Below are 13,967 nucleotides of genomic sequence, written 5' to 3' on the forward strand. Positions count from 1 at the left end.
GATCTGGACCAGCTGGAAAAATGGGCTAGAAAATGGCAGATGGAAATTGATGCAGACAAGTGTGAGGTGTTGCATTTTGGAAGGACAAATCAAGGTAGGACATACACAGTAAATGGTAGGGCACTGAGGAGTGCGGAGGAACAAAGGGATCTGGGAGTTCAGATACATAATTCCCTGAAAAGTGGCGTCACAGGTGGGCAGGGTGGTAAAGAAGGCTTTTGGCATCTTGGCATTCATAAATCAAAGTACTGAGTATAGGAGTTGGGATGTTATGGCGAGGTTGTTTAAGACATTGGTGAGGCCAAATTTGGAATATTGTGTGGAGTTCTGGTCACCTAACTATAGGAAGGATATCAGTAAGATTGAAAGTGTGCAGAGGAGATTTACTAGGATGTTGTGGGTCTTCAGGAGTTGAGTTAAAAGGAAAGATTGAACAGGTTAGGACTTCATTCCTTGGAGCGTAGAAGAATGAGGGGAGATTTGACAGAGGTTTACAAAATAATGAGGGGTATAGACAGAGTAAATGCGAGTAGGCTCTTTCCACTTAGATTAGGAGAGATAAACACAAGAGGACATGGCTTTACGGTGAAAGGAGAAAGATTTAGCAGGAATATTAGAGGGAACTTCACTCAGAGAGTGGTGGGAGTGTGGAACGAGCTGCCATCTGACGCAGTAAATGCAAGCTCACTCTTAAGTTTTAAGAACAAACTGGATAGATACATGGATGGGAGAGGTCTCGAGGGTTATGGACTGGGTGCAGGTCAATGGGACCAGCAGAATAAAGTTTCAGCACAGACTAGAAAGGCCGAATAGCCTGTTTTCTGTGCTGTAGCGTTCTATGGTTCTATCAAATTATTCCAGGCAGCCGAGTTATTAAAAAATAATACCTCACATCCTCCTTCACTCCAAAGAGAAAAGCCATAGCTCACTCAACCTATCCTCATAATATCACTAAACTACAAAAATCATACATTAAAAATTTTAGAATTTTACTACACCTGCCTATAGTACATGATTCTATTCACATTTGCAGCTGCCCCTTTTAAAGTTTTATGGACTGCTAGAAAAAGCTTTTAATGAAGAATAAGCTAAGTTTTTGAGCTTTTACTGCTCCCCGCATTGATTAGCTGACCTCTATTATAATTTAACAGTAAATTAAAATGTAAAATTAATTTAAAACAGTAGACAGAATCACATTTGGAGTATTGTGTTCAGTCCTGGTTGCCTCATTTTAGGGAGGATGGTGAAAACTCTCGATGAGGTACAGATGAAATTTAGCAAGAAGTTGCCAGGATTCAAGAGAATATCTTAGGAAGATAGGTCGAGTGAGCTAGGACTTTTCTTTTTAGAGTGAAGGGGGATGAGAGGTGACTTGACTGAGATGTACAAGATGATAAGCAGCAGAGATAGAGTGGACAGCTGGATACTTTTCCCAGGGTCAAAATGGCTGATACTAAGAGGTATAATTTTAAGGCAATTAGAAGAAAGTATGGGGTAATGACAGACGTAGTGTTTTTTTTTAAATACATAGAGTGGTAGGTGCATGGATTACACTGCCAGGGTGGTGTTAGAGCGAAGTACATTAGGGACATTTAAGACACTCGTAGATGGGCACTTAGATGAAAGAAAAATGGAGGCCTGTATTGTTCTATGCTCTAGAAGCACAAATCAGTATGGTTGACAGGGAAAGAGATCACCTTTGACTCAACTGCAACAGACTGAGCTCTTAGTTCACTGCAGTCAATAAAAATTAAAGAAAGATCGTTCATCAACCAGTGAAAAAGATATTATTTGATCTTAGTACTGGGTATCTTCCAAATTTGCAGCAAAATATACTGAACTTTGATTTATCTGTTGTATATAATGCTAATTGAAAATATTTATCTTTTCAATGACATATAAAATTGGACAAGCTATTTTAAAGTAAATGCCTATAATCCACAGAAACACCAACTTCAGCACGGCCTACTCCACTTCCATGCTCTATTTCACCATGTTTGCATCGAATCAAAATGAAATGAGTTATAATAAAGAGAGATTTTCTCCCTTACCTGGATGAATTATAATTTCTGAAGTTAATCTCATCACAAACCAGTTCTAAAATGGTTATGTACTATTGCAAAATTTGGAAGGAATTAATTTCCTAACCAAGACCAAACTTATATTTATGCCAAATTATTCAAAATGTGCATACATGTCCTTCACTATACAATATTCATCAATTTATAATGTTGACTGTAGAAACACAATTAAAACCAAACTATTACATTTCCTGCAAAATGTTATTAAATAGGATATACCTGAAATAAGATATAGTGAGACTCTCTTATTTAGGGTACATTTAGGTTTTCGAAGAGTTCGTCAGGGACAAAAAATCTGGCACTCCAACACTATCTTTTACAATTGCTTAATGTTTTGACAGAAAAATTTTAAATACTTATTTTCTGCCTGTAGGATAAAAACAACATTTTGCACAGTGCTGTCAACTGAAAAATATAATGGCTTTGAAGCATTAGTTGAATTTCTTCTCGTTTTAACACTGCTGCCTAATTTGAGTTTACAGCATCTTGCTTCCAGAATATTTATACATTATTAAATCAGTTTACCACAAAACTAGAAAACATGCAAGCTGACTGCAAAAAGAAAGATCACAATAAATAGCTAATTTTACTCAATGTGATGACCTGACAGGTCTGCAGCACCTCCCTCACCCACCATGGCATTGTCACTTACCTGTGAAATTGCAAGCTTCTACTTACATTCTACAATGGAATTATTAATTGTACAATCTCAGGTTGGTGAAAAGAACTATAATTTGTGACGCAGAACATGGTTTACTATTTATTTAGTCTGTTTCAGTTTACCCACCTAAATTGGACTGCAAAATCTGTGCACAATAAACTGCATTATAGCCTTGCTCGCATCATGTTAAATGGTAGGTTCAAAAGAGAGCATTATTCCATGACAAAATGTTTTCTCAACAAAATGAATCAATGTAATGACAATTAAATCAAATTAAAACTCTACAGTTCTACTTTGTGCTTTGCATTTTCTTGATAACCACTACCACTCTGAAGAAACCAATCATAATTCAGCCAATATAAAAAAAGGTGTAAAAATTTATATCCTTCATATTCAAAGCTTCAGTTTTAAGTCTATTTGTTCACTGGGTCCACTGGTATTACCAACATTTGTTGTCCATCCCCATTTGCTTCTGAAATGAGCACTTAAAAGTCAACCATATTGGTGTTTGAAGACACATACAAGCCAGATTGCATAAAGACAACAGATTACCTTTAGATCATAGAACGTTACAGCACAGGAACAGTCCCTGCAGCTCACAATGCCAGTCATGGTTTACACCTCCCAACCATACCCTACCCTGACTTTTAAATGCTGCTATCTTATCTGTGTCCATCACCTCACCAAACAGCATATTTCAAACACTTACCATTCTCTCCGTAAGAAAGGTTGTCATGAAAATCTTATTTAAATTTTCTCCTTCCGACCATAAACCTATGCCTTGTAGAATTTGACATTTCAACCCTTAGAAAAGGGTCTGATGCTGCAGAGAAAACTATCCAGCTTTGCCCAACCTCTCCTTATAGTTAATACTCAAATCCAGGCAACATCCTGGTGAATCTCTTCTGCACCTTCTCCAAACCTCCATATCCTACCTGTAGATCAATGGGTAGAATTTCATATACTAATCTAAATGTGGCCCAATCAGAGTTTTATAAAGCGGCAGCTTGACTTCCCACCTTTTATAGGAAATGCAACAGTAAAGTAGTAGTTCTGCAAAGATGCTGGAAATTTTGTGGTTACCAATATCCGATTATCTTCTCTTATGTAATAATTTTAAATTAAATTCCACAGTTGCCTTTGTACGGTTCAAAGCTGGGTCTCTAGAACAATGGTCTGGTACTCTAGATGTTAGTCCAGTGACAATAACATTAAGCAACAATATCCTAAACTAATGACACAAAAAGCACTTTCATTGCTAAAAATGTAACTTTACAGTTACATACCCGAGTCATTCCTCAGATAGGATGACATGGCAGGAATAAGACAGGATTGGCTGAGCAGCTCCACAAGTACAGAGGGAAGAGCATTATTATTCTGTCCTCGACTTTCACCAGGGTTTAGATCTCCAGATAAACTGCTGCCTCCAGGATTTATGTAACTAGCAAGAACCTAGAACAACAAAAACAAACATAAGAGCATTTGTAGAGTAAAGAATATTTACTTGTGGGGAGAAGTTGGGCAGGCCAATCTTGTTTTTCCTGGAGCAAAGGAGGCAGAGGATGACCTGATAAAGGTATGTAAAATATAAGAACTCCAGTCAGAATACTTTTCCCACATTAGGGATATCAAAGACAAGAGGGCATAGCTTAAAGGTGAGAGGAAGGAACTTTAATGGTTATTTGAGGAGATTTCCAAGCAGCCCTCTGCCACCCACATACATACAACACAGAGTGTCTGGATCTCACTGCTGAAGAAGGTGGAGTTCGATATATTTTCTGTGTTTAAGAAACATTTAGATAGGCACTTAAAAAGGCAAGTCATTGGTGTGGTTTCTCTGCTGTACAACGTAGGACGTCACTGTAACACAGCGATTAGCACTATGTTATAATAGCTCGGGGTGTTGGAGTTTGAAGTTCAATTCTAGTGTCCTCTGAATGTGTGTGTCTCTGTTTCCTTCCTTCCTCTGGGTGCCCCAGTTTCCTCTCATGGTCCAAAGAAATACTGGTTAGTAGGTTAAAAGCAGAAAGTCTCAGCCGTCAGCACTCTGGCACTGAGTCTGGCTCTGGCTCAAGAAGGAAAAGGGGAGAAGAGGCAAACTATAGTGATAAGGGAACACTGTTTAGTGGAACAAGTCCTGTGGACGAGAAGGAGATTTGCGGATTGTACGTTGCCTCCCAGGTAACGGGGTCAGAGAAATCTTGGATTCTTAAGTGGGAGGATGAGCATCCAGAGGTTGTGGTCAATGTTGGTACCAGTGACATGGGTAGGAAGAGTAACGAGATCTTGCAAAGTGAGTTCAGGGAGTCAGGCACTAAGTTGAAGGTCAAGTCCTCCAGGGTTGGGATCTTAGGATTGCTGTCTGTGCCACATGCTAGTGAAGCAAAATAGGAAGATCATACAGTTTAACACATGGCTAAAGAGATGCAGCAGAAGAGAGGGCTTTAGCTTTTTGGATAACTGAATTTCCTTCCACAGAAGATGGGATTTGTACAGAAGGGACAGGTTGCACAACAACTAGAGGGGGACTAGAATCTTTGCAGGAAGGTTTGCTTTTAAACACAGGGGTGTTTAAACTGGAGTTGCAGGGGGATGGGAACCAGAGCACAAGAGTAAATAGTGGAGAGGTTGTGGGGAAGCCTACATACAGTCAGAAATTGAAAAGTTGAGCATGGTTGGACTAATATTCTGAGTTGTGAAAATTTCAATGCAAAGAGTATCATAGGAAAGACAGATGAGCTTAGGACATGGATCAGCACGTGAAATTATGGCATTGTAGCCATTAGTGAGACTTGGTTGCAGGATGGCTGGGACTGGCAGCTCAATGTCCTGGGGTTCCACTGTCTTGGACAAGATCAAGTGGGAGGGATTAAAGGGGGAAGGGGGCATCACGGCAGGACAAACTGGAAAGCTGGCTGACTGAGGCTGTAAGGGGTGGAACTGAGGAATAACAAAGGGATGACCACGTTAGTGGGATTCTATTACAGACACCCAACAGTCAACAGGACTTAGAGGAGCGAATTTCTACAGAGATCACAGTCTGTTGCAAGAAACATAATGTTGTGAAAGTAGGCAATTTTAACTTTGCACATATTGACTGGGCCCCCATATTGTACAAGAGTTAGATGGGATAAGAGTTTGTCATGTGTGTTCAGGAACATTTCCTTACATAAAAATCATGACTAGAAAGAATGTGATACTCGATCTCCTATTGGAAATGAGACAGGGTATGTGACAGAAGATTGTGTAGGGGAATACTTTGCATCTTGTGATCATAATGCCATTAGTTACAAGACAATTATGGAGAAGGACAGGTTCGGTCTTCAGGCTGAGATTCCAAATTAGAGAAAGGCCAATTTTGATGGTATCAGTAAGGATCTGGCAATTGTGGACTGAGGTATGCTGTTTTCTGGAAAAGGTGTGCATGACAAATGGGAGGCCTTCAAAAGTGAAGTTTTGAGAGTACCTTCCTGTCAGAATAAAAGGCAAGGATACCAGGTTTAGGGAACCGTGGTTTTTGAGAGATATTGAGGCCTAGGTTAAGAAAAAGGAGGTGCACAGCAGGTATAGGCAAGCAGGAACAAATGAGGTACTTGAGGAGTGTAAGAATTTCAACAGAATACTTGAGAAAGAAATCAGAGGGCTAAAAGGTAGGTGTTTCTGTACCAGACAAGGTAAAGGAGAATCCCAAGGGCTTCTACAGATATATTAAGAACAAAAGGATAGTAAGGAACAAAACAGACAGGATCTATAGAACTGAGGCAAAGCAGCCATGATGTCATTGACCATAAGAAGGTTACAGAGGAGGAGGTGTTTGTTGTCTTGAGGCAAATTTGGGTAGATGAATCCCCAGGGCCTGACAAGCTGTTCCATTGGACCCTGTGGGACACTAATGACATGAATTTCAGAGGCCATAGCAGAGATATTTAAAATGTCCCTAGCCATGGGTGGGGGACTGGAGGACAACTAATGTTGTTCCGTTGTTTAAGAAAGACTCTAAGACTAAGCCAGGAAATTATAAGCTGCTGAACCTAACATCAGTAGTGGGAAAGTTACTGGAAGGTGTTCTAAGAAACCAAGATAAGTAGGTTCAATAGACAGAGACTGACTAGGGATAGTCATGGCTTTGTGTGTGCTAGGTCAGTTCAATCACTTGGCATTCAAGATGGCGTAGTAAACTAGATTAGACATTGGCTTAGGAGAAGTCAGAGTGGTGGTAGATTGTTGCTTCTGACTGGAGGCCTATGACTAGTGGTGTGCCGCAGGGATCGGTGCTGGGTCCTTTGTTTTTGTCAACTATATCAATGATCTGGATGATAATGAGGTAAAGTGTATCAGCAAATTTGCACATGACATCAAGATTGGGGGGGGCATCGTGGACAGCGAAGAAGTCTATCAAAGGAACTGGACAAGCTGGAAAAATGCACTTAAAACTGGCAGATTGACTTTAATGCAGTCAAGTTTGAGATGCTGCACTTTGGGAGGACAAACTAAGGTAGTACTTAGTGAGCAATAGGGCACTGAAGAGTGCGGCTGACCTGGGAATTCAGACCCATAATTCCTTGAAAGTAGCATCACAGGTAGGTAGGGTCATAAAGAAAGCTTTTAGCACATTGGCCTCCACTAATCAAAGTAGCAAGTACAGGAGCTGGGATATTATATTGAAGCTTCATAGTAATCAAAAGCTGAAACTGTTGGTGAGGCCTAACTTGGGAGTATTGTGTGCAGCCTTCGTCATATATCTACAGCAAAGACACAGTAAGATTGCAGCAAAAAGTTACAGGGATGTTGCCAAGCCTTAAGGACTTGAGCAATAGAGAAAGGTTGAAAAGGTGAGGACTTTATTCCCTTGAACATAGAACAATGAGGGAAGATTTGACAGACGTATACAAAATTATCAGGGGGTATCGACAAGGTAAATGCGAACAGGCTTTTCCAATGAAGTTGGGTGATACTAGCACTAGAGGTCATAGGTTAAGGGTGAAAGGCAAAATGTTTAAGGGGTACATGAGGGGACACTTCAATGTCAACATTTAAGAGAAATTTGGAAAGAGTCATGGATGGGAGGAGTATGGAGTGCTATGGTCCAGGCGATGGGACTAGGCAAAATAATAGGTTGGCTCAAGTTAGATGGGCCAAATGGCCTGCTTCTGTGCTGTTGTGTTCTATGACTATGATTCTAAATGAGTGCTGTAAATGGTCCTGTGATTAGGCTGGGGTTAAATAGGCCAGTTGCTGGGCCGTCTGGCTCATTGGGCCAGAAGGGCCTGTTCCACAATAAATAAAATGAACTCTTTGGAGCATTCTGTTTGTCATTGACACACATCAAGTTATAATAATCCTCATATTTGCTGAAATACTTTGTAGAGAAAGTTTGAAAATTGCAGTAGTTTTCAACTTTTCATTATTATTCATTCCAGAGTTGGTGACAGTAAAAAGCAGGAGATCAATTAGCTGTGTGGTCCTACATGCAGGACTACATACGACTTCAAACTAGCATTATTATTAGATTGAGCCATAAAAATATGGGTCACAGTAATTGTTAACAGGGAGAGGAAACAAGTTACGGTACAAGCATCAAAATAGCTGCCTTCAGTTTTCTCAATATTTGGGTGGAGAAGATTAGTCTCAAAATCAGAATATCTGCCTTGCAGCTTTGTTGCATAGTACCTAGAATGTTGAATCTCTATGAAGTTGACTTCAGCGTCGAATGCCATAGAGGGAACATATGAATAAGAAAAGTTGTCTAGTAACAGTGGAGAGGAAGATGAATGATAAAATTATTGTTTTTGGGAGGGGAATTTCAATGGAGTCTAAAGTGAAAAAGTCTGATCTATTGATAAAAGTATAGGTTAGAAGTATGCCAAAAATGTTCAAATTTTTACTTTATATTGAATGCAGCCAGAATGAAGGCAGTGATAGGGAAGAAGTCAGAACAAAATACAAAGATATAATGTTCATTAGCATGCAGCTCACTGATTCAACTAATTTTCAGGACAACTTAGTCACAGCATACCTGCAGAAGACAGGTGACATGTTCTTCTTCTAGTCTCTGCTTGGTTAGTGCTTGTTCCACATCCCAACCTGATGCAGTAGAACCTGTTCCAAAACCTGTACCTTTGGCCCAGTATAACTGTTGGTCTTCAGTGGAAGAATTTGCATGTGTACTGGAAACTTGTGGCTATTTTAAATGGGGGAGAAATACAATTGTCATTAATCAAAGAGACAATTGATAGAGGCAAAAGAAACAAATGGTTAAAATACTTTGTCTTTGCATCAGCTCAAAGTATTCATGTTAACAGATGTGTCCTGTGATTTGACAGACACTCTCCCTCAGACAAATGGAATTTATATTTTGCAATAGCTGTGTTCAGAATGTTAATTAGATCCAAACTATTAACCTACTTCAGCCTGAGTGCTTATTTCAGATGTTAGTGATCAAAATCAAGCTTTCATTGTCCCCTTACTCCAGGTTATAAAACCCACAATCTGTTGAATTTAAATGTTAAATTTATTAAAAATCAATGATTTCAGTTAGTTATGAACAACTACTTACATATTTCTAAAGAAATAGTTTCCCTTGAAATACTTTGTAGTAATCATATGAATAGAGACACAAATCAAAACTGAATTAAAGACGAACTGAAATCTTTCTGTACATTTTTAATTCCATAATGCAATGCAATGGAATTATGCTTCTAACACCTTAAAACAAGAAAAAGAGAAATAGATTTTATACTAACCAAGATCAGATAGTAAATGCAAAGGAATCACAAAACAGTTACGAGGGAGAATGAGGCTATTTGGCCCATCACATGTGCACTAGTTCTATGAAAGAGTAATGGAGCTACACCCTCCTCATAGGTCTGAAAATATTTTCCTTTCAGCTCCAACTCCCTATTGAATGCTACAAATGAGTCTGCCTCCATTACTGGCAATCCAAGCTGTAACCTCTCTTTCTTCAAGTGTTACTTCATGTCAGCTTTGGTTATTTTTCCCATTTGATATCCTGGTCCTTCGTGCTTTGGCCAATGCCAGCAGTTTCTCTCCATCTGATCTGCCTGTACCCTTCACGATATTCAATACCTCTCTGATTCCTTTGCAGCTTCCTCTGTTCTAAGGAAACTACCCCATCTTTTCCAGTCATTCTACATTACTGCATCCCTCATCCCAGAACCATTTTGATTAATGCCATATGCACACTCCCTGAAACTTTAAACTTACCCAAGTACGATACCCAGATCTCAGCTGAGGTCAAAATGCTTCGACAGTGTCACTGTTATTCCTTTGCTTTATATTCTATGTCTGTTTATGAAACACACAATTCTTTATGCTTTTCTTACATCATTTTCATCCCGATCTGTCAATTTCAATATTCTCCAAATACGTGTCTGTGCTCAGTTTAGAATTGCTTGCTTTCTTATTAAGATGTGACACTTCACAATTCTCAGCATTAATCTTCATCTGACACTTATCCATCCAATTGGGCAACCTGCATGACTTGGTTCATGACCCTTCTAAGGTTTGTGTATCATCTGCAAATCTGGAAAGTTCCCCAATCTAAAGTATAAATATAAATATTTTTAAGTAGACATTATTTCTTGGCATGCACCTCTGGGAAACCCCACCGGACCTTTCCCTTCAGTCCAGCAAACATTTCTAGCACATAGTATTTTGCTTCTCACTTTGCTCTTACATTTCTTTTAATACGGTGACCTTCAAAACTTGAAGACAAGCCTGTTATGTGGTACTATATCAAATGCCTTTTGGAAGTCCCTAAATACACCAATCATATCTTCCTCATTCCCACCCATTCCCCCCAGGTACTTGAAAAAACAAAGATTTAGTTGCACTTAATTTCCCTATAACAAATACACTCGGCTTTCTCTAATCAGTCCACAATTATACAATTGACTGCTTATTTTGTCCCCGTTTAACATGACTAGAATTTCCCCAGTGAAATCATCTGATCTATAGTTACTGAATTTATCTGTACACCCTTTTTATTAAGACAAAAAGGACGCAATTTCCTGGTGGAGAGCATTCTAACTGGTTGCATCACAGCATGGCACAGAGACTCCAATGCACAGGACTGCAGAGGGTTGTCGACTAAGCCTGCTCCATCATTGGCACAATCCTCCACATCATCAAGGACATATTCAAGAGGGAGTGCCTCAAAAGGGAGCGTTCATCATTAAGGACCCACAGGATCTGAGACATGACCTCATCTCATGGGAGAGAGGTGGTTCAAGAGCATGAGAGCCCACACTCAGATTTACGAACAGGTTCCTCACCTCCACATCAGATTTCTGAATGGTTCATGAACAGTACCTCATTATTCCTTTTTTGTTGTACTATTTTGTAATTTATAGTAATTTTATGTATTTTGACTGTGTTGTTTCTGCAAAACATAAGACAGTGATAATAAAACTGATTCTGATACTCAGGCACCAACTCCAAATCTAGAAATGACTTCAAAATTATGGCTACAGCCTCTGCAATTTTTTTTTTTGACATTCCTTCTGCAACCCAGGATGCATAGCATCTAGTTCAGGTCTCTTACGCAATACTACTTCACTCTCTGCTTCCTTAGGAATTTGAGAATTGGTATGTCACTGAAGACTTGCAAATTTTTACAGATGTACAGTGGAGAATCAACAAACTCATTCGTAAGGCCAGTGATGTAGTGGGGATGGAACTGGACTCTCCCACGGTGGTGTCTGAAAAGAGGATGCTGTCCAAGTTGCTGCCATCTTGGTCAATGTCTCCCATCCACTACATAATGTACTGGTTGGGCACAGGAGTACATTCAGCCAGAGACTTATTCCACCGAGATGCAACACAGAGCGACATAGGAAGTCATTCCTGCCTGTGGCCATCAAACTTTACAACTCCTCCACTGGAGGGTCAGAAACCCTGAGCCAATAGGCTGGTCCTGGACTTATTTCCTGGCATAATTTATATATTACTATTTAATAATTTATGGTTTTATTACTACCTAATTATTTATGGTGCAACGAAAACCAATTTCCCCCGGGATCAATAAAGTATGACCTGACGAAGGGTCTCGGCCTGAAACGTCGACTGCGGCTCTTCCTATAGATGCTGCTTGGCCTGCTGCGTTCACCAGCAACTTTGATGTATGTTGCTATGACTATGATTATGACTATTCTGAGTGGTTGCATCACAGCCTGGTATGAAGCTTCCAATACGCAGAATCACAAGAGACTCAAAGGGATATAGACTCAGCTATCTCTGCCACAGCAACAATCCTGTCATTTTCCTTGGTTAAGATTCTCGTGACAATCCTCCTTGACAGTCTGATTTAAAACACTCATTTATTGTCTCAACTACAAATATTTTACATATTTTGGTCTGACTCTCCTTTGCCTGGGCTCTCACAGCCCTTTCTCTGGCTGTAAGCTTTTGCATTCCTTTATATTTGTTCCCAATCTTTTCTTATTCTCCCTTTTTACCCTGCTTACTTTCATATTCTTCCACCACATCAAAGAACTTTCAGAAGTCAGCCAAGTTCTTCATATTAACAAGTTGGCTTCATGTGATTTCCCCCCCCGCCCCCCGCTTTACTTAACAGAACTTTTGGTTACCCAAGCAACTCTGGCATTAATTTTCCTTCCTTTTTCCATCATGGGAATGCACTTGAGCAGTAGTTGAAAAATTTCCACCCTCAAGACCCTATATTGTTCAATCCGATTTTTTCCCTGAAAACCTAGACTCCAAGTTACCTGTGCCAATTTGGCTCATGTCCAAATGAATATTTTACCTGGGACTAATCCATATTTTTCTCCATCGTTATTCTAAACCTTCTGTTATGATTATTGTTTCCGAGATGTTTTGCGCTGATACTTTATCCACATGAACTAACTCTTTTACCAAAGCTACATCCAGCAATGCCACTTCCCCCTAATGGGCCAGTAATATGCTGACCATGGAAGTTTGCACACTCACATTTCAATTCCTCCCCATCACACTTGAGGTGTTACTATCAGTCTGCATTTGAAAAGTTATTATTCTTTGTTATCACTACCTGTGGCTTTTGCACACAATTTCCAAGCAAGTTTGTAAGCACCAGTTGCCAACCTCAACAAGAGACAGTATTTCTCTTTAATTTTGGAAACAGATAATTTCTGCCGTTCGTCAACCCAATCTCATTTCAGCATAGCAACACATTTCTTTATTATCATTCTCTGCATTTATGCCCATCTTCCCTGAATACCTTGCACCAGGAATATTTAGAATTGATTCCTACTCTTTGTTGGTAATCATATTTTTGTTATTGCTGTTGCATTGTAATCATAATTGGTTGATGGTGCCTGCAGCTCATCACCTTTGTCTAATGTGTTCTGTGTTCTCCTCTTCTTTGTGAGGGAGAGATAAAGCAATGGATTAAATAGTCCAAAATCAGTTTTTTGGAAAAATGCAGAATCCATTAAGAAATCGATAACAGAGTACTTAAACCTGTAAAATATGTTTCATTATGGACATCATAGTTTTAGAGACATCGCCAGAGAAATACAGCACAGAAGTGAGCCCTTCGGCCCATCTAGTCCATGCTGAAACTATTTAAACTGCCTATTCCCATCGGCCTGCACCAGGACCACAGCTCTCCATACTCCTACTATCCATATACCTATCCAAACTCCTTTTCAGTGTTGAAATCGAGCTCATGTGCACCACTTTTCCTGGCAACTGATTCTACACTCATGACCCTCCGAGTGAAGTTTCCCCTCATTCCCTTTAAACTTTTCACCGTTCACCCTTAACCCATGATCTCTGGTTGTCATCCAACCCAACCTCAACCTCTATCAAATCTCCACTCATTCTTCTGGGTTCTAAAGAATACAGTCCTAACCTATTCAATCTTTCCTTATGACTCAGATCCTCCAGTCCCAGCAACAGCCTTGTAAATTTTCACTGTACTCTTTTAACCTTATTTACATCTTTTCTGTAGGTAGTTACCAAAACTACACAAAATACTCCAAAATAATCCTCGCCAAAGTCTTATAAAACTTCAACAGAACATCCCATCTCCTGTACACAATACTTTGATTTGTGCCAAAAGCTTTCTTTACGACCCTAACTGTGATGCCACTTTCAATGAATTATGGACCTGTATCCCCAGATCCCTTTGTTCTACAACACTCCTCAGAGCTCAACCATTCACTGTCGGTCCTACTGAAGTGCAAAACCTCACCTTTGTCAGT

The 13,967-nt window shown here is 39.6% G+C and overlaps 1 protein-coding gene across 5 annotated transcripts in view; it reads right to left on the reverse strand.

Annotated features, from left to right (window-relative positions):
- birc6 (baculoviral IAP repeat containing 6) overlaps positions 1-13,967 on the reverse strand; it is a 279,832-nt gene that overhangs the window by 65,453 nt on the left and 200,412 nt on the right. For all 5 annotated transcript variants that reach the window (XM_063055540.1, XM_063055544.1, XM_063055543.1 and 2 more), the window contains 2 exons: positions 8,759-8,923; positions 4,029-4,194 (listed from right to left, as the gene is read on the reverse strand). In XM_063055540.1, the coding sequence (XP_062911610.1) occupies positions 4,029-4,194; positions 8,759-8,923 (331 nt within the window). The remainder of the gene's footprint in view (positions 1-4,028; positions 4,195-8,758; positions 8,924-13,967) is intronic.

This window comes from Mobula hypostoma, chromosome 8 (assembly GCF_963921235.1).
Source record: "Mobula hypostoma chromosome 8, sMobHyp1.1, whole genome shotgun sequence".
Classification (NCBI taxonomy): domain Eukaryota; kingdom Metazoa; phylum Chordata; class Chondrichthyes; order Myliobatiformes; family Myliobatidae; genus Mobula; species Mobula hypostoma.